This window comes from Gobius niger (genome assembly GCF_951799975.1).
Source record: "Gobius niger genome assembly, chromosome: 4".
Taxonomy (NCBI): Eukaryota; Metazoa; Chordata; class Actinopteri; order Gobiiformes; family Gobiidae; genus Gobius; species Gobius niger.
This window is the reverse complement of record NC_136855.1, coordinates 26071325-26098021: the sequence shown is the minus strand read 5'-3', so window position 1 is coordinate 26098021 and position 26697 is coordinate 26071325. Positions and strand designations below refer to the sequence as shown.

The 26697-nt window shown below is 39.6% G+C and overlaps 1 protein-coding gene across 1 annotated transcript in view; it reads left to right on the top strand.

Annotated features, from left to right (window-relative positions):
* Positions 1-23677, top strand: part of cd276 (CD276 molecule) — a 77731-nt gene extending 54054 nt beyond the window's left edge. Inside the window, exons 7-8 of the mRNA XM_079554631.1 lie at positions 3685-3724; positions 22861-23677. Of these exons, the coding sequence (XP_079410757.1) occupies positions 3685-3707 (23 nt within the window). The 3' untranslated portion in view covers positions 3708-3724; positions 22861-23677. The remainder of the gene's footprint in view (positions 1-3684; positions 3725-22860) is intronic.
* Positions 23678-26697: the final 3020 nt, after the last annotated feature.

Sequence of the window (26697 nt, the reverse complement as noted above, 5' to 3'; positions counted from 1 at the left end):
TTTTCAGTCATAAGTTTATTGAGAGCTTCTACTCGCGGCTCGTAGTTTCGTTTCAGCTGTGACATCTCGTGTTCCCACATAGTTTACATCTTTGAAGCTTATAAAAAGCAGATTCAAGCGAACGGTCTACATGCAAACAAACTGCGGTCCTCGTTATGCCGGAAATCCCTCCCATACTTCACGCAAGGGCTCATGGGGCTTAGAAATAAGGTGGATAGATTTGTATGCATTTACATGCACTGCAAAAATATTCAAACAATAAAATACAAAAATACGAATACAATGCACAATAATTCATTACCCCCAAATCCATCAGTTTGAGTTTGCTTCATTTTGTAACATTTTGTTAAATTAGGAATGGCTGATCTATATGCAAAAAATTGTGTTTTTTGCAATATGTTTGCAATGTGCCCGAGGTTAATGAGCAGCTCAGAAAGAGAATTAGCTTCACAATAAACAACTAAAGTGTAGTAATATCACTTATTTCTTTGTCTTTTATTTTTTTTAAAGAATGCCGTCTATTACCGTCTTTGTTTTTTTATTCTCCACCTGCAGTTTCTGGCTCTTTTATCGGTTCGTTGTTGTTCACGATGCAGTTCAATTTTATCTTGAATGTTCTATTGTCCATCTTGACTTAATGTTTCATGCAGGTGTCTTACTGTAGTGAGTTTGTGTATATCCCACATAGCACCACATCTTTGTTCCAAGACATGCAAACTAAAATAATGCCTGGAGTTTGTTTCTAAGAATTCCAGGTGGCACTATGGGAATGTGTGTGACTGAGCACTGATAGAGCATATGCGCACTGCAGAAATTAGACCACCTTCGGGCACGGGAGCCATTCAGCGCAACAAAACGACGGTATAACTCTTCTCTGCGTGTGCGATAGTTTGAGGCAAAGCGAGAGAAGCAGACAGACACTAATTTAGTGTTGCCAACAAGCTGTTTTACATTATGCACTGCCCCCAAAGCTACAGCCATAACAGTGAGATCTATCTTGTCTATAAATTTAAGTGGAACAAGTTTTACAAAATCTGAACATTAGTCCTGCTACGCCCTGCGCTTAAATACTCTTGCTTACCAGAATGTATTGATTTTGTATTCCTGCCTTGGATAAAGTTTTAAGATGATAATTACAAGTTGCAGTAAATAATCAGCAACACAGACTATGTTTTCTTCTGAGCAATGACCTCAAGCAAAGTCTTCTGTTGTGTGAACAGCAACATTTGTAACATCTTATCTTAACGGTGTTAGCATGTAGAAGTAAGTTGTTAAAAAATCTGACATTGGACGACCCTATAGTTGGTATAACCTCATGCCTTCATGTCCCTGTCTCTCCTCAGCCTGTCTCCGATCATTGTCCATGCACCTGCATGATCCAGGTGGACGTGGTGGGCGGTGGGCTGTTGAAGTCAACCTAATAGTTGCGCCTTCTGAGATCTCTCTGTAGGCACTCCAGACAGGGCAGCTTTGTTTTGCCATCTGGCTCCAATTGCGTTGACAAAGGCAGAGGTTCCTGCATGAGACAATGGAGCCGAAATGAGCCCCAGTTTAATAAACACGGGATGATGGCAAGGCAAGCCACGTTTGTGTGTTATCTTAATGAGCTGTCCAAAGGAGAGTGCGCCTCCCCTTTCAAAGCACGGCCTGATTGGAACAATAACCAGTGATAACTAGGAACCTGGGTTCATGCATTTCCACAGGGGAAGGAGCCCTTTGTTGCCTTTACAGCAGCAGCAAATAATGTTTAACAAACAGTCAAGCTCCAATTCAGGGTGTATTTGGAGGTGGCACAGCCAAGAGAGGCCCTTAACATGCACGCAGTCAGTAAGTGCACACGGGAAGGCAGCACATACTCTTGGCTGCAGGTACAAATAAATCCTTTAACCCTTCCATAGATTTACAGAATGAAAATATACTAACACTAATTACACTCAGTACAGGTATACTCATTAAAGGAAAATATCCATATAAATTAAATTACTGTATATTTGTTGTTGTTGTTAGCTTTTGTGTCTGTGTTCGTCGTATAAAATGCAGTGGGAAGCCTGAATTTGATTAGTGCTACATCCCTCCATTTTGTTTAGAAGTTAAGAGGAGTATTGCTCTTATTGTTTGCATTGCTCTAACAAATGCAGACAGTAACAGAAAATATTCAGTAGAACTTGCTGCTTTCAACGCTCGTGACCATTGCAGGTCACTATTAGCCATTCGGCACAGCTACAGTTTGATTTGAGAGTCTCTTGAAAAACAGCCTCAGGCACCTTCTCCTCGCACTGGCACCACTTCCTCAGCTACAAGGCCCTCCCAATGGTCACACATTACTGACTAAGGATATGTAAATAGAACACTCATGTTGCCTTCATTACCCGATGTGGGTCACTGGATAACTTCAAGAGCGCTAATTAAGAGTGCTCCCTACACACCATTGCTCCGTAGTCATGCACACATTATTCAAGTGATGTGCTCTTGCACTGTTTTGCCTTAGTGCCAGTCCGTAAGCATCACATTAACTGTTATGGAGGTCATACTTTACATTTGTAATCATTTATGGGTAATCATTTATGTTTTCTTACTGATTCATCCATGCAATCAAGAAGTGCACTATGATAACGGCTAGGTGGAAAACGTTTTACCTGCAAACAGGTCTTCTGTTGGTGGTGAAGTACTACTGTATGGTGGATTAGTTCGGGGGAAAGAAATAGGATTGAATGAGTTTGACTTGAAATAAATTGTATGCCACAATAAACAATGCATTGTTGGGAACTGGTGACACATAACATTACGTCAGTGTTTCAACAGTACTTGGTTGGTATATTATGTAGCAACTCTTTGCAAGCTTACAGCATCTATTTTGCCACACAGATTGCCGACAACTTTAATCATTGTGGTTGATAAAAAAAGTGTTGCACAACTCAGAAGCACTGACAATGGCAGCCTCGTCTTTCCTTTTTATCACTCATCAAGGTTGTGCAGCACATGGCTTACCTCGAGGTTATCTGTTGCTAGCCTGTAAGCGAAGCCATAGCAATACATTGCACTCCCTTAAATATTGTTGGAATAATGGCGGTTCTCAGGACTAATAATTTCAGTCAAACCACAAAGTACACTGTGCATCATAACACCGCAGTGGCACACTGGCAGTTTAGACACAAGTTAGTGAGCTTTTGTGGAGAGGCAGGGCTATTTGGGATGAATCCTCCTGTATGGATGCCATTTACATCTACCGTCCACCCCCTGTGCCCCCTCCCTGTCATGTAATCTAGGCTCCTCTGACAGCGTGGCCAAGACCCAGTGGGAGAGTGTCTATCCATCTCGCCAGCCCAATCTGCCTCAACCGTTTGGTTCCACATGAGCACTCAGCTGCTGTGCCTAATTAAATAAAGCACTGTGCCCTCTGCTTCCTGTTAGCCATGGCAAGCTTCTGACACAGAGATGAGGCAGGAAAGAAGGGGAGGGGGTGAGGAAGGATCAGATACAAAACTACAAGCACTCTAAGAAAACAGGTGATGCAGATGTTACTGTAGTTTCCAGATGGACTAGAATAGATTAGAATTTTTTTTTTTTTAAAGGACAACAATCCATATGTGTATAAAAAACACAAATATGGATTGCAAAGGGCAAAAATAAAAGCATTTACTCTGGATTTGTATAGATCGTTGAATCTTTCTTTCTTTTTTTCAGCTATGACCCTACTGAAAAGCTAAACTGAACTCCAAGAAAGGTGAGTACAATTTAAACCATTCAGCTGTCAAGAACTGTGTCAACACGCAGGCCTGATGTCAGACTTTTAAACCTGTTATTTCAATTGCCTGCTGTTCTCAGCAGTTATGCTCTAGAGAAGCTGCTCTCTCTGGAGGTTGTGGGTAAGCACGGCAGTAATGAGGCCGGGCTGCATTAATTCTGTAGACAGTCAGGAAAATTAGAAGTCTTGACATTTTGATTTCAGGAATCACATGGTCACTGACTGATGTGACAGATCTATTATCTCACATACTGTATGTACTAGAAACTCTGCAACAATATTTTACATATAAAGTGCCTGTATTCTAAGTGTATGTTATAATTGTTTGTTTATATTGTGAGTGCTTATATTTGAGCTTAACCCATACCAAATCAATATGTACTTTACACACCATGCAACCTGTGGATGGAAAAGAGATATACAATATTTCTGTCTAAACTACAAATCAAAAGAAATGAAAAAAAAAACATCTTGTTTGGTTTCATTTGACAAAATAAGTCATATCCATTATATCGCTTCTCACTAAACGCCAAGCACACAGATTTAGACAGCTGATTCATTTACATAATTGTCACACATGTTCCTTATTGGCTTTGGTAAACTAATATTGACACTTGCGCTGTAGTGCCTAACTGCCGGTCCCAAAGGTGGTTTTATTTTATGCTGACTTGCAGCTACCATCACAACCCCCACTATATAGTCTGGCAGCTTTAGAGGGAAGGAGATAAACTGCTGTAGTCAGTCTGTGGAACTTTTTTTTTTGCTATGCAGCAGATGAAACAATAGTCAAAAGATACTTGACTTTAGTGTTTATGGAGAAGGTTGTGTTCAGGACCATGGACAGTTGCAATGGTCCGTCTTCTTCAGCTTCTCGCAGTCGAATGCTGTGTTCTATTTGTCCTCAAAGGTCAGACCTCGGAGCTGGGAAAGACGTTTTTTCCAAGTTTCAGTGTTCTAGTTGTCAAGTTGGAAATTTTAACGACAGTGAAGCAAATTTAAATAATTCAAGCAACAAAAATCAGACAAAATATGGCCATATTAAAAAAAAAAAAAAAAAAAAACCCAAACTGTGTGATTAGATTAATGATTTATGTTGCAAATCATTTAGTAGTAAGCACCTGATGTCATAAGCCTGCGGTGGGCACTAGAAACATTAGCATCGCAAAGCAAACAGTCCTGTACCTCAAGGGTCTATTCTGGGTCCGTTGCTCTTCAGTTTGTACATCAATGATCTACCTTCTATCTGTGATGACGTGGAGGTCTTGATGTACGCTAATGACACGGTTTTCTTTACTCATGGCTCCGATGCAAATTTTATCGCAGCTAAACTATCTGTGGCTGTGAACAAAGCAACAGAGTGGCTGAACAAGTCCTGCCTTACAATGAACACAGAGAAAACTATTACAATGTATTTCTCAAACAAAAGAAATCAAAGTGTTCTCCCAAATATCTATGTGGATAGTTTTATGATCAAAAATGTTGTCAAATACCCAGGTGTGATGAGCTCTTTAACATTGGACGCAGCAAAATCGTATTTCAATGCAATGATCATATCGCTTATCTTGTACTGTATGTCATCATGGTCTCAAGCCAAACAGACTGTTTTAAACCCTCTTATATCATTACATAACCAGGCTTTGAAAATCCTCGATAAAAAGCCTTGGCAGTAACACCACTGCAATATACTTGAAAAATACAGTATACTAAGCTTCCACAACTTGATCAGGTACTCCCCACCCTCTTTAAAAACATACGCGGGAGTCCTGCTATGGCGGCGAAGGAGTAAGACGTGTTTAGCGAGGGCTCCCGAGATGCCTACCTAATTGAGTATTTTCATCAGTGATTTCGGCAAAAAGTTTGGCTTATTCGGGTTTGTTTTGGACACTCGTGATTTTGGCGTCGTAAAATCTCCGAAATGACTTCAAAACTTCGCAAATACAAGTACACTGGACCATCCGGAGATAGGCCCAGCGCTGCCTCGGACCAGAGTTCCCTCAAGACCGCGAGTAACTCGGCTCCTCCCTCGCAGAAAACCGACATGATGGCGGATCTGAAGGAAGAAGTACTTCTCGCTCTCAAAGCTGATATCTCAGCTGTAATAAAGAAAGAGATGAAAGAGGCTCTCGCAGAGGACTTCAACATGCTTAAGGTCGAAATTCAGTCAGTGAAGACGACTTTAATCAACAATACAGCCGCGCTCCGTTCGGACATGGACCAGGTGAATGTCAGAGTTAACGACATGGAGGAGGGCCTGTCCGCATGGTCAGACGAGGTGGTCGTCCTGCGAGATTCAATGGCAGAGCTGAAAGCTGAGGTGAAGGGTCTGAGGGATAAATGTGAAGATATGGAGGGTCGTATGAGGAGATGTAACATTCGCATTCTCGGAGTCGCAGAGACGGAAGCCAGCACAACTACTGCGGTAGCTTCGATGCTAAAGGAAGTGCTACAACTCGGCAAAGAGCCGATGGTGGATCGCTCACATCGCACACCTGGCCAAAAGAAGACTGGTGGCAGGCCGCGAGTAATCGTGGCTAAGCTACACTATTATCAAGACTGTGTCGAGGTTTTGCGCCGCGCTCGTACCCTAGGCCCACTAAGCTACAAGGATGCACCGGTTACGATTGTTCCTGACTACACCTCCAGCGTGGCCCGGGCTCGAGCGGCGTTTACAGGCGTGAAGAGGATCCTTCGCGGCAGAGAGGGAGTGCGTTATGGATTACTTTTTCCTGCACGTCTCCGTATCACGCACGGGGAGATGGATGTGGAGTTCACTGACCCGGGTGTTGCCATGGCGTATGTAAAAGAGAAGATCATCCCTGACGCAACCATGAGGGTAATGGTTGCAACGGATGAACAATGACTGTAGTCCTGGAGCCTATTTACAAACTTCTCAGGTAGTATATACTTACCTATTAGGTATTATGTTATTCTTTGAAGCGCATCTACTTTGATCATCCCATATAGGGTTGATTGCATTATTAGATCGCGCAGGTTGTCCACTGCAGACCCATATTATGGTCTTTTTGTCTTTTGCTCAGCCTATATAATATTATTTTGCTCATATTACTTGTCTTCTTGTTGTTTGATTTTCTACGTTTGGGGCTCATCGGGAGCCCTACCAGTTGAAGCAGTATCACTCAATACAAGCACTATAATGTGTGGATTTGTTTTAGTTCAGGATTTAATTGTTTTTCTTTGTTTTTTCTTTTGTTTTTTTGTCTCCAGGTTCTGTTAGGAGAGTGGGTTAGCTATACCGGATCTTTCTTTGAATGGTTTGTGTGCACTATGTACCATGTAGGGTGCTTGTAAAATGGCTAGTACGAAAAAGATCAGACATCCCCATGGGTGTCCTGTCAACTGTGTGAGTTGGAATGTGAAATCCCTCAACCATTCCTTAAAGTACAAAAAAATTACATCGCATCTGAAACAGCTCAATACAGACATAGCATTTCTGCAGGAGACACATGTGTGCTCTACAGATGCTGCAAGTCTGAATAAAAAGTGGGCTGGTCAGGTGTTTCAATCTAATTTCCAAACTAGATCAAGAGGGGTGGCCATTATGATTGGCAGACATGTGCAGTTCACTGCATCAAGTGTGCATACTGACTCCGCTGGGCGTTTTGTAATAGTGGTGGGGAAACTACATACACTCCCAGTCATTTTAGCCTCGGTCTATGCACCAAACTGGGATGATTGTGACTTCTTCAATAATTTTTTCTCAACGATACCAAATATGTCAACACATAGTATTCTAATTGGCGGGGATGTTAATTGTGTCCTTTCATCTTTAGATCGAAGCGCACTTGGTAAAGTGACCCTTACTAGGTCTGCCCAATCTATAAAATCTTTTTTAAGGGTATATGGAGTTGCTGATGTATGGCGCTGCCGGAATCCTGATGTAAGAGCATATTCTTTTTATTCCTCTGTCCACATGACGTATTCTCGTATTGACTATTTTTTCATTGACAATCGAATCTTACATCTTGTGGAGGAGTGTGACTATGGAGCCATGGTTATTTCAGATCATGCTCCGTTATGTATGAAAATGTTAATTCCGGACACACAATCCGTATTTCGCCCCTGGCGATTTAACTCCTTGCTTCTATCAGACGAGAATTTTGTTAAGTTTATTAATACTGAAATAAGTTTCTTTCTTGAGGTTAATCAAACCCCGGGCATGTCATTCTGTTCTATCTGGGAATCTCTAAAAGCCTACCTGAGAGGTCAAATCATCTCATACTGTGCTCACCAAAAGAAGGAAAACTTGACACGACTAAAACAGCTGAACGAAGCAATTTTATTGTTGGACAGGGAACTTTGTCACACCCCTTCACCAGAATTAGCTAAGAAACGTGTTTCATTGCAAACTGAGTATAATACTTTATCTACACAGCAGGCTGAATATTTGATTTCAAAACTAAAATCTGGGTATTATGAGCACGGAGAGAAGGCGGGGCGTCTGCTCGCACATCAACTGCGTCAGAGGTCTGCGCATCAAACCATTCCGTCAATTAACAATGATCAAGGCATTAAATGTTCCGATAATGGAGAAATTAATACATGTTTTAGCAAGTTTTACCAATCCCTATACTCCTGTGAGTCTGCACCAAAGGCCTCTGATTTTGAAACTTTCTTCAAAGATATTGATCTTCCTGTGGTAAACTCTGACCTGGTCACTGATTTGGAGAGGGATATTTCAGCAGCTGAGATTAGCTTGGCAATAAAAGACATGCAAAACGGTAAATCTCCAGGGCCTGATGGCTTTTCAGCTGACTTTTTAAAGAAATTTGCAGACCTGTTATCTCCACTACTGTTGTCGGTCTTCACAGAATCCTTGAGTGCATCAGTGCTCCCGGTGTCCATGCGTCAAGCGGTTATCACTCTGTTACTTAAAAAGGATAAAAATCCTCTAAACTGTAGCTCCTATCGACCAGTGTCACTTTTAAATACAGATACTAAAATATTAGCGAAGGTACTGGCAAAGCGCCTTGAACGAGTAATTCCTACTATTATTTCACCTGATCAGACAGGGTTTGTAAAAAATCGGCAATCCTTTTTTAATATCAGGCGATTGTTTAATATTCTGTATGCCCCCACTCCACCCGGTCAAGATAATGAGGTGATTGTCTCTTTAGATGCCGAAAAAGCCTTTGACCGGGTGGAGTGGGATTATCTTTTTAGAGTCCTGGATATGTTCAAATTTGGTTCTAAATTTCTTTCATGGATAAGGCTACTTTACTCTTCTCCATTAGCAGCTGTTCGTACCAACAATATCATATCATCATATTTTCAACTGCACCGAGGCACAAGGCAGGGATGCCCCCTTTCGCCGCTTCTCTTTGTAGTTGCAATTGAACCATTGGCTATAGCAGTACGGCAAAGTTTGGACATAAAGGGAATAATGCGTGTGGGCTCCGAGCATAAAATCTCTCTTTATGCTGATGACGCGCTGCTGTTTATTTCAAACCCTCTGTCCAGTATTCCTGCATTGTTAAGTATGCTTGACAAATTTGGGAAGCTATCTGGCTATAAAGTCAATCTCCAAAAAAGTGAGATGATGCCCCTAACGTCGCTGGAAGGAAATCTTTCTGAAACAATCCCATTTAAGAGCAATCCTAAAAAGTTAAAGTACCTTGGTATATGGGTAACACGTAATTATAAAGACCTGTATAAGAACAATTTTTTGCCGCTGTTATCAAATCTTAAACAAGACTTGGCTCGATGGGAACTGTTACCTCTTTCCTTGGGGGGAAGAGTTAACTCTGTTAAAATGGTTATTTTGCCTAAGTTTCTTTACCTGTTCCAAAGTCTACCCATTTTTCTTTCAAAATCTTTTTTTTCTAATTTGTATGGCCAGATATCTTCCTTTATATGGAATAAAAAACCTCCAAGAATTGGCAAGAAAATATTACAGTTACCTCGCAATTTAGGTGGCATGTCATTACCTAATTTCATGTACTATTACTGGGCAGCTAACTGTAGAGCTGTGCTGTACTGGCTAAGAAGAGATGTCGCAGTACCTAGCTGGGTTATTTTAGAGAGAGACTCAATTACATCGAGCTCTCCTGGTGCACTGATTTGTTCTGAACTACCTTTCAAACAGTCTATTTCATCTTATTCTTCTAATCCAGTTGTCATACACACTGTTAAAATTTGGAACCAATGCAGGCGGTCCTTTAAGCTTACAAAGCTATTGTTCTCGGCACCTGTTTCAAGGAACCACATGTTTATCCCTTCAATGACTGATGAGGTTTTTAATACATGGGCTGGGAAAGGAGTACAAAATTTGTACAATTTATACATAGATAACATTTTTGGTTCCTTTGAACAGCTGGTGGAAAAATTTGATATTTACAAGTCACAATTTTTTAGGTATCTGCAACTGAGAAATTTTGTTCGGTCTAATTCTGATTGTTTCCCTATGTGTCCCTCTCGTTCACTGGTGGATGAACTTTTGGACTTTCGGACAGACACCAAAAAGGTTTTAAGTAGGATCTACTCTCTGCTTTCTTCTTACCATGAGACCAACCTGGAGGATCTTAAAAGGAAATGGGAAACTGATTTGAATGACACTATACCAGACTCAGTGTGGCAAAAAGTCATACAGAACATTCATTCCTCTTCGGTTTCACTTAGACATGCAGTTGTGCAGTTTAAAGTGGTGCACCGACTGCACTGGTCTAAAGACAAGCTGTCCAAAATCAAGCCTGACCTGGATCCTTCATGCAACCGTTGCGGACAAACACCTGCTACACTTTTTCACACATTTTGGACTTGCCCAAGACTTTGTGGTTATTGGCTTTCTATCTTTGAAGCTTTTTCCAGCATTTGTGGGAAATTAGTACGCCCCTGTCCTCTGACTGCTTTGTTTGGAGCAATATCCGTAGACGCTCCTTTTGAGAAGCGTCAAATAAATATGATTGCCTTTTGTTCATTGTTAGCTCGAAGACTTATTTTGTGCAAATGGAAAGATCCATGCCCTCCAACATATGGCCACTGGATGAGAGAGGTTATGGGCCATATACATTTGGAAAAGATCAGATACACCCTTAAAGGTCATACTGGTAAATTTTATGAGCAATGGTTGCCATTTATGCAATATTTTGAAAGTATATCTGCTGACAAACTTATTTAAGTTGCAAAGCACTGTAATGTACAAATTTGTATGTATCGTTTTGATCCGGTATAGCAGGGGTGGGAGGGGGGGACTTTTTGTTTGTTTTTATTTGTTTGTTTAAATGTATGTATGTCAAAGTATGTTAAAAAAAACAAAACAATAAAAAGACCTTGATCAAAAAAAAAAAAACCATACGCACAGCTGCGCACTCAACTAGCAAACAGAGCGTTAAAGTAATTACTAGTGTAATAACGTCATCTTAAGTTTATGTGTTGTATAGACTTTGAAAAACTGTTGCACTCTATAATTCTGCACTTTATGACTTGTAACTTGCCAATATTGCACTTTGTAACTTGCACTTTGTAGTTGTAAATTGCCTGCACAATTGTGTAGGGCGACAGATAGCAAAGTGCTAAATCTCGTTCGGCCATCTTTTTAATGTAACTGCACACAGTCCTTTCAATTAACTAAACTAAATTTATAACCGTAGAGGCTCAACTCCTGTGCAGAAGCTGAGTGACAGACAGCAAGCGGACAGTAGAGGAAAACTGAAGAGTTGAGAGCACTAGAACTGTAAAAATACTGTAATTGAGCATTTTTATTCACTGCTACTAACTTTGCGTCACGATGTTGTTTTCCTCAACTCGGGGTTTGTGACTTTAAAAGCTGTAAATCTGACATTGGGGCTTGTTACAGGTTAAATTTCTCTCTGGGAGAACGGAAATTACGACTTCCAAGTACAAATGGAAGCTGCCTGAGCCACTCTGTACCAGCCCCTTATGGCTCCTGCTGCAGGTGGTGGGTCCATGGGAGGACAGTCCCAAAGCGTTTCTTTAGGATGAGCTCAGCGGTCACCAGGCCCTGCCAATTCAGGCTAAGCAAACCTGCCTCAGCTACCTGTTTACGAGACATAACCCACCTGTATACCATGAGAGAAACATTGCCCCGAGCGGACATAGTTCTAAGACCTCTACACGAGCTTAAAGAAGCTTGCATTGTGTACAGATTTTTCATTTTCTGTTTTACTGATCCAAAATTATCATCCAAGAACGTGTTTAAAAACAAAAACAGAGGAAAAATACAATTTTGATAATATAAATGAACTGTAGGAGCGCTATTGCGGCTAACCAAGCAATTGAATTTGATGTGTTTTTGTTGAGAGATACTGTATTCATATTTCTGAAACTGGCAATTTCACAGAATTTTTTCTTCTTTTAGACACAGTTTATTTCTTTTTTACTTACTCACATAAAATAAAAAGTTTCCCCCAGCAAAATGGATAGAACTCTGTCAGTCCAATCCACTTACTGTGTTAACCTGGAGGAAGACAGCGTAATATATTTGTGATGACTTTCTTAGCCAGCTGACCTGGGTCAGACTGGATGCAGTAATAGTTGTTGTATGGGTCTTCTTTGCTGATGGAACCAGGGCAATGACACTATTGAACCCCAGGGAGAGCAATAGCCTCTCTCAAATAAACCCCAATCATCTCCACCCTGTTTTGCTCCCTAGATGCTGCCCATGGCCCAGTATAGCCAAACTAGTGCCAGCGCAATACAACGGCTTGGAGCTATTTTTAGAAAAGTAAAGTAATATAAGCATCAAAGAACACAGGCAGTGAGGGCAGGAGGCAGTTGGTGTTTTGGGGAGGGCAGCATTCTCCTCGTTTCTCCTCAAACACAGACATTTTGTATTTGTTTTCATATGCAGGGCTGACATTTAGAAGCACTCCATCAATTTTCATTTGACAGATATTGAAATTCCTTTGTCACAGCAGTGCTAGAGTGATAACAGCTCAGTGGAGTTGGCATGCCTTTTGTCAGAGAATGACACACAATTTGATTAATTTATCTGCATGACTATGAATGTATCTGTTTTGCACTGGACCGTCACATTTATGATTATAAGAAGGGAATCCTATTCTTTTAAAAGCCCTACACTGAGACCTTTTAACGGAGTGATGGTTTATATTGAAGGCTTTTAACGTTCTCATTAGCATAAGGTGTGTCCCTAAGACTATGCATGTTTTATTACGTTCTGATTTGTTGCCGCAAAGTTGTATCATACTGAAAGGCAGGGAGATAATAGAAGGTGTTTTCAGTAATTTTCTGTAGCTAGGCAAAATAAAGTGCAGCCAAGTCAAAGAGGGGGCATTTGTCACTCCGGTAGTACTTACTGACCTTCAATGGAGCAGTTATTGCTCGGCAATACCCGCCGAGACCTCTCCTCTGCTGAATCATGCCAGATCAATTATTCTAATATTTGTGTGGCTGTTATGCTATTGATTAATACATTTATGCACAGTGCAGCATATCTTATTTAATAAAGCCAGGCTGTGCATTGCTTTAGGTTGCCTTGGAGTGAGCTGCCCTCTGCTTATCGATACATGTGTTCATTCGAGACTTACACTATGTCCGTCCACTCCTATTTTATCTTTTATCATAGCAATACAATACGAGTTGGGCCCATGAGCAGCAAACACAAACAATCACCTACTCAATAAAGTGTTTTTTTGCATACATACACACATAATATTAACAGTATCAACAAATACAAAAAATGTAACAATTTGTAGCAACCTAAACAACAGCACATTGACCTGTTATTTGCCATCCTTCGATTAGGGGGTTAGAGTTAGGTTTAGGGTCAGCGGCTTATGATTAGGGTTAGGAACGTCACATGTGATGTAAGTTGTGTTTCACTCACACACACTCCCACCTCACATTTTTTAAAACTAGGTCTTGGCTTTCAAATGAGGTATCACACTGGCGTATATGCTGCAAGCTCTCCACCAGTCAACACGCTTTGATTTGGATGTGCATAATTGCTAACCCTAATCCTAAAGTGGCAGGTAACAGGTTAAAGAATACGGTTTAGGTTAAGTTGTGCTTTATTGTCCTCGTAGGTTTTCCTGCAGTATCAGTTTTCATTGCATGGCAACAACTTCACATCTAGTTTTGTCAGTCTTTTGACCAAAACACACAGTGTGCATACGTGCGTGCGTGCATGCTTGTGTGTGTTGTGTCTGTGTGTGTTGTATCAGTCAAGTCAGGGTCATTCAAGTTTCAATGAGAAAATGCCATGCAAATTTGGCTACCAGATCCACAGCCCATTCAGTGAACCAAGAATGTATCTTAAATTTGTATAGATCTGGAATATTTGTTTGACAAAATAAGTCAAAAATATAATTATTAACAAAAAAATCACTCAAATTCATTCGTTACATGTGGTGTATGAATCTTGTTTTTTTTTAATCCCTTCTATCATAATTTTTCTTATTATATAAGAAATACATACGGTTTTATTTTCTTTACTGACTGTTCAGATTTTAAGATTTTCAACTATTGTGTTATTAATTCACACTTACATATATTTGAGAGTAGGAGGCTATGGTTGAGACCAGTCTGAACTACAAATGAGAGGAAGATGAATATTCATGAAGAGAATGAAAAAAACAAAGTGGAATGAAGAATAACCGTAGCCATCTAACCCAAGACGGTCGATGAATCACAATGAGATAGCAGGTTACATTTTTAAAGATTGGTCTTATAGGTGCAATTAGCATGACATAAAAGCCCCTTCACAAGCTCCTTCAGCTGTGTTGTAAAATATTGATTAAATTCAGCCCTATATATTCACTTAAGCTCCACGCTGTCATGGTCAGAATACATTGTATCTTAAACTTAGTTCGAGCTAATGAGACCCTTTGCCACCATTTTTTGTAAGTGCACACGGTCAATGTGAAAAAGCACTGAGGGAAATTGACGGCAGGTTACAATGGGCAAAGTAAAGAGTGTAGAGTTTGAAATGGTATGTTCTATGCCCAGAGGTGCCTCTAGGTTTCCTGTCGTTAGAGAGTGCAGAGAAGGTGCAGGGTATAGGTCAGGCAAGGCCACATACACAGGCGCTCCCAAAGAATGTGTTGGGCATCTGTAAGTTCAGCCTAACATTTGCATTATTCTTTGTTCTAAATTTCGGTGGTTGGAGATCCTGTGATATACTCAAGTTGCATCACTATACCAGGGGTAGGCAACGTCTAGCCCTCTAACACAAAAACTCGGGCTCCCAAGATGATAACGAGAAATATTATTATTATGCAAAATAGAAATCAAATACCTGTTAAAGTATGAGTGTAATACCATCAGTCCAATGCAAGATGTAATTAACTAGATTAGTTTAAAATTCTCAATTTGAGCATGATAATCCAAATTTGAATTGTTTTGGCGAGTTAAGATGTAGTTGGCCTTTTGAACTAGATTATGAGATTATTGATTATTGACTATTCAATTGTTCTGGTACGTTCCTGACTCTTTTCAATACACTTAGTCTTTACTTTAAGTAATTTTATCTGCCAATGGGGTAAGAACATTGGTCTTGTCCCATAGGTAGTTCTACTTTCTTTCAGGTGAGATATACCTTAGAACTAGTCTGAAATGTCATCAAACTAGCAAAGTAAACGTAAAAAAGTGAGTAAAAAACACTGAAAACAAGATGCATTTCCTCAATTTAAGTAATTTAAGCCTATGCTTAAATGTAGTGTATTTTTTTTAAATCTCCTGTCAGAAAATCCCACTTGGTCATATTTAATGCAGGAAATGGTTCTTTACTTTGGGCTGTAATGGTGAGGTTCAGCCCTTGGTGTTTTGGTGATAACAATCGGCACACTGCACAAACTTGCCTACCCCCTTAAACTTAATATGAACATTTTTTTTAGATTTTTAGAAATAAAATTCAAATCCATGCTAACAAAAGTGACCAAGTACAAGCCAATCAAACAACAAACCCACAGAGGAGGAATGGAATATCCCGCTCCCGCATGTTGACATAGGTTAGAGAGGAAGGGTGCTGCCTGGCCAAAAACATTGTTTTTCTTACTCATCAGAATGCTGGACTTAAAACTGAACTCTAATAAAGGAAAAACGCTGTGCTGGCTTTCCTCTTCAACCTGGATATTAATTTCAGGAACATGAGACTGGGAGCTGTGGTGGAAGCGGCTCTGCAACCGAATCACTGATCAATCAATAACAGCTAATGAACATGGCGGGAGTTCTGTCTCTCGACGCAGGGCTGCCTTTTCCACAGAGAGCTTTTTTCCTGTGTTTTTTTTTATTTTTAAGCCGGAAAACACTGAACAGCACAAGAGCCTTCATTGCAACCAACTGCCTGTGGGCTCAATTAACTACAATAGATTACTCGTAATACAGATGAAAGACTGTGTACGTGATCAGTGGCGTGAAGATGTTGGAAAATTGGCATGGATTATATAAAGTGCAACTTCCAAATCACGCCGTCAGGGCTAGAGATTTTCAAATTTTAAGAGTAATGATATTACATGTATTTATCTTGAAATATTGAAAACAAAACTGGTATAGTTTTTTCATTGAAACTATGAGACTTGTTCAAATTCATTCTCGAATGGAATTTCTCCACAAGTCACCCACCTGGCCTATGTGTTAACCTCTTAGCCCCCACCTGAACCGAGCACATTTTATCCTGTTATAATTCAGGTGTCCAGGCTTTACTCAAATCTAAAAGCTTCTTGAACAAGCATCAAAATAGCGACGAAAACAAGGATGAAAATGCAACAAAAACGCACCAGAAAGGAACAATAACTAAATTTAAAAAAAAGGTACAAAACACATGATTGAAGAGTGATGAAAAAGCAACAAAATACTGACAAAAAGCTACGGAAACACCACAAAAAGTACGACAATAAAGCGATTCAGAAAGGCGAGAACACAACTACAACATTTCCAAAATGTGACAAAAACACACGACTAAAGAGTGATGAAAAATCCACAAGGAAGCCATAAAAAAATGACAAAATTGTGGGTCTTAGCTTTCAAATGAGGCGTCACTCTGGTTTAGAGGCTGTAAACTCCAGTCGAGATGCTTTTAGATTTGGGTGAAACTGGAGAAAATGTGTTGAAATCAGGGGGGAAGAGGTTAACGTAGTAAGTGAGGTGATGTGGTCTGAGCGCTTTAAGGAGTTTGTCAAGCTTGTATTTAAAGTATTTTTTTTTTGACATACAAAAACGGCGTGTTGCAGGAGTCATTGTCTGTAGTGCCACTGTAATGTCTACGCTGTTGTTTGTTCATCCTTTAGTTTGTCTGACATTGTGTGTCATCTGTGCAAACCGACTTGCTACAGTGCACTGGATAAAACAAAGAAATACTTACATACTTAAGTTCTCAGACTTGGAGACGATAGCTGGGGGCCGGGGCTTTTAAGAGTAAAGCATTTCTTGCGTCACTATGCCTAAGACAGAGCGGGGTCAGTTTCATTAGGTCAGGATCTCATTCACAATCCTTTACCCCATGAATAGTGTCTTCACAATAAGCAGTTATTTTCCAAGCATAAACACACCTTGACAACTGTGACCCTGGTGTTAAAGCATAAGACACACTTTTTGCATCGCTGTTGATGGCAATCAGGAGCAACATGGTGACAACATGGTTTGTTTTATGTGTAGTCAGACACCAGCCCATAGCCTCTGTCACACAACATTAGCATCTCCCGAAACCTTCAACTGTGGGGAGAAACATGCTTGTTCTATCCCTTACGTTGGAGTAAAGGATAAGTAATGGTAGAAGGATGCACTTTCATGGCTCACAACATTGTACAACAACATCTACACCGATGTTGCCTGAAACTGCATATCAAAGACAATTTGAAGCCTCCAGAAATCACTCAGTCACTTGAGTTTTACTTGAGCCCTGCACTAATTTGGGTCCCCAAGGGGTTGTGAATTTGGAAATGAGTATGTTTGTTTGTTTGTTTGTTTGTTTGTTTGTTGCAAGGATTTATCCATAGGGTCTTCTTTCTAATTGCATGATCAATTCCAGAACCAAGACAAAAAGAATGTAAGCATCACCTCTACATTATGTGATTATGTTTAATAAATCAAAATTGTTTTAATAATAATAATAATAAATTTTATTTATAATGCACTTTACATTTGACACCAAATCTCAAAGTGCTAGTTTTGAGTAAAATGCCAACATTTCATCCACATAATTTACTTCATTTCATGTTTTATTTAGTTCATTATTTGTGCCACAATTTCTATCAACATGTCACTCTTTTACTTTTAGACAAATTGTCAATGATTGTTCAGTCATCATGTTTTTTTCCTTCCTTGACATCAATTTCCATGAAGCAATTTCAAAGCCAATGTTCACATCAGTCACATCAAACCGCTATCACAGAGAGGGAAAGTTTTACCCTTTTCAGTAATACAGTTTGGTGTTTGTCTAACTGAGCATTGGCTTTTTGTTTACAAAGAGTGCCTATCAAAGTGAATCTGCTCTGCACCAGAGACTTTACAGATGGCACAATCCTGACGCTTGTGCAGAGCGCCCACTGAGAAAGGAGCAGTCAGAACATGCTGCCTATTGGACACAGCAGTTGTTTAGGGCTTTGTGAAGTGTGCACAATTATCACAAAGCACATGCATGTCAACATGACAGACTTGAATGTGTGTATGTGGGAACAAAAGTATTGCCTGCATGCATTATGCAGGATGAATGTGGTGCGCTAATGAGTCTGGTACAAATATTGCATAAAGTACATAATGAACATTTCAGTAATGATGTATGATATAATTTCTGGACGCATCGGTAGTTTGTTTATAACCAAATACTTTAGAATCAACAAACAAAAAATGGAATATTTACTTCTTTTTTTTTCTTTTCTTTGAACTAGTCAATAACTGTTTGCAAAAAAGGCTCAGTTTGACACAGGTACAGGAAAAGGATAAGAAACATTGAAATAGGATTGAGGAAAAGGTTAATTGGATGTTTTGAATGTTGTTGTTTTATTTTGAGCGCCATCACACCAAATTAGATTTGTGAACGTTGCTGTATAAATCTGTCTGTAAAGATCTACTGCGTGTTTATCCTCTTTGGGTGTTTTTATCACTACCAGCTGCTTGCAATGATGTTTTTAAGCAATTACTTTACCTGATAGTCTGTGTCATTGCTATCCCACCATTTCACAGTGAATGACATTGGCAGCAACACACAGCTAGGTGTTAGTGATGCATCAGGCAACACTGACTCACTGCTATGAAACGGTGACCGGATTATTTTTACACATCAGCCAATTTTATATCTCTACACAGTGAATAAAAACAAAGGCATTATGGTCGCTGCTGAAATGGCAAATGCGTGTGTGCGTTTGCGCCTGGTGCCCTTGTTGCAAAGTGACGCACTGACCTCGGTCTACGTCTATAGGTGGATTAGGTGGGCAACGAGATGGCTCTGAATGCAAACTCGTGTGTGTAAACATGTCGGAGTCCTTCAGCTCCGTCGGTTGGACTTATAAGGTGACAGTAACCTTCATGCCATGTGTGTGGAAACAAATAAATCACGCAGGTGGAAGATAGTCATTGGCATGTCATCCCATGTGACACCAATATTAAATCAGATTACCATACTGTGAATATATAATGCCATAAGGGGGATTTACTTGTTAGAGGAGGCAGCCAGGCAGGAATCCCACTGCACAACACCGTCTCCATCACTCTGCCTTCATCCTGAGTCACCTCGCTTCAGGGTGTACCACAGGAAGCTCTTCAAACCATCCCTTTAGACTTAACTGGGGAATCAAGATTAATGCATTTCCACATCCCGCCCGGGCTGCAGGAGAAGAAAGTCTTATAATTAACACCAGGGGGCTGTTTTTAGAGAGGGCTGCTGGTCGGGGAGCCTCGACCACGGAAGGAGTTGATAAAAGTTTTTTTTTTTTTTTTTGGGGTGTGATGTATGCTGCTCTGAGCGGGAACAGAATGACCTGTCAGACACCTCACTCTAGCTTATTGTTATTGGGACAAAGTAGAGAGTCCCACAGCAAGAAGTGATGCTTTACTGTATCATTTATAGTATTCAGTGGGAGATGCTCAGGCCCATCTCAAATACTGTATCACTGAGGGAGACAATTGAAACAATTATTTCTCATACTTGAGAGGAAAAAAAAGGATAACACCGGTACATTACGTTGTTGCAATGGAAATCAGTGTGACTACTTGTGAGATATTGCCACTCAATATTGATGTATTATTTATACAAAGTGTCATTCAGATTTTTTACTATCTGAATTGCTTATATGTGGGTGTTTTAATACACCACGCTCACTGAGCAAAATTATAAAATGGTTTTGATCAACCAGGGAAGTCACGTATTTACTTTCCCTTTTTAGAAAAGGCTTTCTGCTGACCCCTCTTGTATTCATACAAAGCCATTGTGGTCACTTGAGCTGTTTTTGATCAATATTTGATCTGAACACTATTTTTATTAAGGCCAATTTAATCGTCTTTACATGCATTCAGCCTCTTGCCATTAAAGAGCAACTCCCATTTTTCAAAGCCAATTAATTTACTGTATGCATTGTGGGCCGACGCGCTTGTGACCAGACTTGTGCCATTTATCTTACTGTAATCACATTAGTGGTGTCATACAGTGTAGTAATAAAACCACAAAATGCTGCAATTTAAGCAAATACAAAGTGTAAATAAATAATTGAATACATATATTGTGAAAGTGACCATCTCCTGTGGTTTACATTTGCCATGATGGTTTTGAACCTCTGCCAAACTCAAGATAAATTAACTGTGTATGTCACATTCTGCACCTTCCTATTCTTTTCTTTCATTTATTTGACCTTTATGTAACCAGGAAAGTCCCACTTTTTTGTTTTGTTCTAATCAGTCTATCCTGCTTACATTTAGTAGTGTGAGAGCTATGCTACAATTTCATGAATGCTTAAAAGTAGATCCTCCTTGTATACATTATGCCCTGTAATTATACATTCTCTCGCTACTCAGTGTTTGATCATCCGGTATAATATTTAGTATCACCAAGGTCTTGGCGGCATGCTCATTATCGCGCTACTTCTCCAAGGTGATCTCTAAACATTCACTTCAGTATACAGCCCAGTTTTACCGTAATTACTTCTATAGCAAGACTGGGGTTTTGTTTTAGTTTTTTTCATTTTTGTATAATTTGAATGGCTGTGTAACCAATGATGAAAATTAATTATGGTGCACTCGCATCTTGTAAATGGATTAAAATAGGCAGAGGATGGATTTACAGTTGTTCATTAGCAACCCACTGTGCTGCATCCTGTATCTCTCACATGAACTATCTCGTGTAACTGATCTAAATTAGTGTGCAATCTTGTGTTCTTGCTGTAAATGAAACTGTCTATCAAGTCTTGTCTCATTGGCGTGAGGGAATAGGTCTGCTGCTGTTTGTTTGCAAGACAGAGACAGACAGCATTTTTTAACTTGACTGTTGATTACTTTTTCATTTCTATGGTCATACACAAAGGAATAAATAATTCTAATGTCATATACAAAAGAATACTTCATTTTGGCTGTAGTTGTTCTTTCAAGTTATTCTAATCCACTCATAGCTGTGCTTGCTATTCTTATTGCAAAGACTGCAGGAGTAGAATACTACTTCAGAAGAAGTCGCTTGGGACAGCATTCAAGCGTCGGTTTTGTAAAGTTCATTTGTAGTGCTTGGAAAGTAGCCCAGTTGTTCAAGTATTTAAAAATGCAATAAAGTAGGTTTCCTCATATATATATATTTTTGTAAACATCTTGCCCTGTTCTGCACATTGCTCTTACGGCTCCACGTTGGGTTGAACCTGTCCCAGCAACTTTAGTTTAGTTGATTTTATTTTAGCTGTTTACATTTATTTACTTGCAGAACAGAAGTAAGTAAATGAACTGACATAAGTGACCCGCTACCACCTTTTGTTATTACGTACTTATTTCAATTGTTAAAATGTGTATGTACTACATAGGCACAAGTTATTACAGATTGTTTATAGAGCACATTACATTGTACTGAATGTAGTTAGTTACAATGTATCAAGGTAAATGTAAAATAAAGTGATACCATATCATTTTTACCAGTCTATTACGTAATAGGTTTAAAAGTATCTTCATCATTAACATTATTCTGTTGGTCTTTGGTCTTCACATTGTATTAACGGCCCCAATGATATTTAGAAAACATTTTCACACATTTTCACATTTATTCCCTCCACTAGAATGCTGCAGTGTAAACCACTCTGCCACTATGTGCACCCTAGGCTTACTTAACTAAGCATTTCAGAACATTACTCAGGGGCAAATCCTTTTTCCTTACTCCTCACTCTACTTCTTTACAGACTGAGTTAAGTGGCTTGATAAATGTACCTCGACACAACCCCCATGCACAAAACCAACTATATTTCTTTTAAACCTTGCAAGAAGGAGAGCTTCATGTGTGACATATAATTAAATTCCACCCGCTAATTCAAACTGTTTAATGATGCAGGGAGAACAATTTATTTGAGCGTGCTCTGCAGCAGGATGGTCCATAGGGGCCAGCAGTGAGGAGAAGGATTATTAGAAAGTGTTTCAGAGTGCCAGTGTCACTAAGGGAGACTGGAGAGCAAATGGCTGTACTGCAGTGAGACACAAGTGCATTTATTGATCAAATAATGAGTGGAATCACTGTTTCCATACTGTGAAATAATACCTGCACACAATATAGCTATTCTAACACGTAGCTATGATATACAAGAGGTTTTCTTTGACACACAACCAACGTTTCATCCAAAGTGTTTAAATAGTCAATTGTTCTGGATGGATGTTGCATCCTCATCTGCTGCAATTGTGAATAAGTGGGGGATGTTAATGTCCCTTTTTATCTGTGGTACTTCATATACTATTGCACAATTCCTGGATCAATTAAGGAACCTACGTAGATACAATCGCTGAATCAACTGAGCAAGAGACATCTTCTATTTGGCACTACCTGCTAAACTTGTAATATAATAAATGTTTTGGATTAACAAAAAGTCTCAGCAGAATTGCTTCACTTTGGTAAGCTGTAGATCACTGCAAATAGTCAGCCAGTGGCCTCTCCTGTTTTTAAAGGTAATAGCTTCTCCCACAGAGCACAACCTGACATTCTGTTTTGTATTTCTGTGTCTTTTTTGCAGACGCTGGCACCAGGCAGTGGCTAGCAGATGAGTCTGGCGGGTAATCCCAAACCACCTATCTATCAACCTGGAGACTATTTCCAGCATCCCCTACAGAATGTCAAAGCCTCACCGAGTCCATCTTTTTTCTGAAAGACTTTCCCCATGAGTTTCCATCAAAACACATAAACTCATCACATGCCATTATTTTTCTATTATCCTTGCTCCCGTCACTGGTGAGCCAGTGGCGTGTGAGCGTGGACTTCTATTGTATACAGGATGCAAAGAAGATCTACACAATGTGACAGAGTACTTTCGCTCTGAATAGCCTGTGATGGGGCTGATGCCAGAGATCTTGGCTCTAATGGGAAGGGAGACACTTAAAAAGAGATGACCCTGCCTTTGTTGCCATCACTGTCTCTTTGCCAGAGAGGGAGTCCAGCTCTTCTATTACTCCTGCACTTGTTAATTAGCGTCTGTCACTGGACTTACTTGTACCTGTCAGTTTGCGCCGCTCTCCTATATTCACTAACTTGAGGCAATTGAAATTGAATGCCAGCTAAGCTCCAACAAACTGCAAATGGTGCATGGCATACACCCCGATTCCCACACTGACCCGACAGCCTCCTATGTTAGAAATGGTTTTGACAAACACGGAACTACTTTCTGTTGCAGGAGTACAGTTTTTGACATGGTTCAGGGCTGCTGTGATTGTTTTATTGTGGATTTTTTGGTACTTCAGCTGCCTGTGTCTTCTATCCATGTATGATTGCCAAAGCCATTTGTGTCAAATAAAATTGTGCCTATTTACATTAAAGAGACAGAGTGAAAGTGCCTGGCCATTGGTAATTATTGGTCTTATTCCCAGGGCCACTTTGTGCTCACTGAGCTAGAACAAGGTCCAGTTTATTACAGGCATTTCTGCACCCACAGGATTAACCAGGCTGCTCAAATTCATCTCTGCACTTTCCATTAAGAAGATTTTTCCACTGACTACTAAACGATTCAACATAATAAGCCAAACATGAATTATGGTCTGAGTAATACAAACATTTAATTTGCATGTAGATCAACACTGACATGTTGACGCAATCCCGGTTAGACACAGTCCTTTTTTTGAGACTAATCCTGCTTTTGTTTGCACATGCTCAGTCATCCCAAACATTTGACTTGTTTTAAATAATGGCTTCTCCCCGTGATTGTTTGTCTCTGTCAGATTTGAAATGGATCTCTTCCCACAGACTGACACAGGAATCCTGGCATGTGTGTGTGAGAGAAGGATGCACTCATCGTGTCATGTGGCTTAGCTGGATGAGCCACTGACAAAATGCTCAGATCTCTGTACAGTAGCCCTTGACCTTGCTGAGTGTCCTTGTGGCCTCGACACCAGCCTGAAATCAAATTACAGATTAGTGGCTCCAAGCCCGAAGAAGGGCTTATTTGGAGGAGCCGTCATTCATAATGCACAGAAAACATCTTGGAACCTCAGAGAATTCCATTCCTCCAGTTATTTTTTTTTTTTTTCAGCAAAATATGCATCAAAGAAGTGCATGTAATATACAATTTGATGAACCCGCTGTCTTGACTCGCAGCCTCACAGCGCCTCTATTCCTGTTTCCAAACTGAATACACAATTAAAGAATAATTGTCAGACCAAAGGAGCAAATGCCAAACCCTCATTAATTCAGAAGTCTGTCAAGCCTCCCACAATAGCCTAATTCCAAATTAAATCCACTGCAGACTAAATTGAAATACAAATGACCATCAATCTGCATTAAAAAAGAAAAACTTCAATCTTAAGTATGCAAAGCGCACAACAGAGCTCAAAACGTATATATGTTCCCTTCTCCAAGGCCCGAGCTTCGTTCGGTTTTAGCAATCACGTCTTAATTTAGGAGAATATCTCAGTTGTATTGTCTTTGTGTCATAATTTGAAGATATTTTGAAACTTAAAAATGAAAAAATGCAATGTTCTCAGTGTATAATTCTGAATTAATTACTGAGCTGAAAAGTCGAACAAGATCCTGCTGTTAGATTTCAACGTGTCCTCTCAAAAAGGGGACAACATCAGTGTAATTACCTCTCCATACAGTATGTGCTTGTTCCAGAGTGGTTTACTTGGTGCACTGTATTTGTGAGCATCACTTGAGTAAAAGCAGTCTCTCCAAAAGCCAGCTGCGCTCTTAAAAGAACAGCTCCCCTGAGATGGGTTCAGATGAACTTGCGTTATCATGTTGACTCATTATTCTCCTTGTTTATTAGTGAACGCATATGTTTTAGCTCATATTAGTGTGAGACAGGGCATCTGAGGTCAGTGGATGTTAAAAAATGTGAACTGTGTTATTTGTTGTAGTAAAAACAGAGCTCAAATTGCTGGTTCCTGGGATAAAAAGCGCTTATCGCCTGGGTGAGGTCACACTACAAACGTAAATATCAGCATTGGCTTAAATTACTTGAATTGAAGAATTGTATCTTGTTTTCACTCATTTAGACTTTTTTCCTGATCTGACCACGTTTACTGTGCCAGTTTGATGACATTTCAGACTAGTCTCTTTACGTTACATTGATATAAACGACTCACATGAAGTGAACTGATCATTACAAATATGTTAGGTCAGTTATTTCTTAAACTAAAATATGAAAAAACTTGGCCTCAGCAGTGGTTATTTTATTTTATTAGGCTACTTGAGGTAGGAGGTTAAAACTAAATCAGCAAATTCAAATTATTGAATTCTCCAGGTTCTTAGCTTTAAATTCATGCCCATATTCACTTAGATTTAGGGGGTAAAAGTTGAGAAACTGTTATCAGTTCAGTGTCAGATATTTGTAGCCAATAGCCGATATCGTATTTTTTCCAGTATCGGCTCCAATATCCGATACCAGCATCAGAGCGGTGCATCTCTAATTAGAACCATTATTGTTATTTATTTTTCGATGTATCCGTTCATATTTTGTGATTCAAATGAGCCCGTATACAATATTCAAACTAGCTTGAGCTCGAACTAAATTAATAAGTTGATGAAGCATGTGCACAAGGTGTGTCAAAACCACAAAACATACACTATAATTTTAAGCCTCTTCTGTATTTTGATAACTCATTTCAGTAATTGATCAATCACAGATGATACAATTAGTTTTGCATTCATAAGTTCAAATCACTTTTACCAAGACTTAACAAAAATAAACCAGAGCAACAAAAAAAAAAAAAAGAAACAGCCAGACTAGACATTAAGTCAGGGCTTAATTTAAGGAGGACTCTTTTGAATTTGAGCTCATGTGCCTGTTGTTTCACCATTTGAGGATCATGCCTTTAAATTGAACTCAGAATAATTGTTTTTCCTTAAAATGTGCCTTGCTGCAGTCCGTGGTTATCAGGATGTAAATGGGTCAAAGGCAACAGTGAGTTATTCCGAAAGCTCAGTAAACACTTTGACCAATTCAGCATACTATCAGCCATGGAGCATTACTTTTTATGACGGCCTGGGTTTGTTCATCGCTTAAGCAGGAAACACTGCCAGCATTTTACACCATGTTTATTTCTCCTGGGGATTTTTGATTATGCATTTAGTAAACACAGGGTAAAGCAAAACATAAAAGAGGCAAAGCAGATGCTAGAATGGGGATACATTTCTGTTTTAAAGCCGATGCTGATTGTTCCAAACTAGCGTTGTGTATATTTACATATACATACCTATATACATACATATATAATATTTTATTTATTAAAGGGACTAAATGGATTTTGAAAATGTTAAAACTAAGTATTTTCCTCCCCCTACATCAGCCATGTCCTAATGTGTAGAATGAGCTCTGACCTGTTTACCACAAATGCCTCTAAAATCCTGCACTGTCACTCAA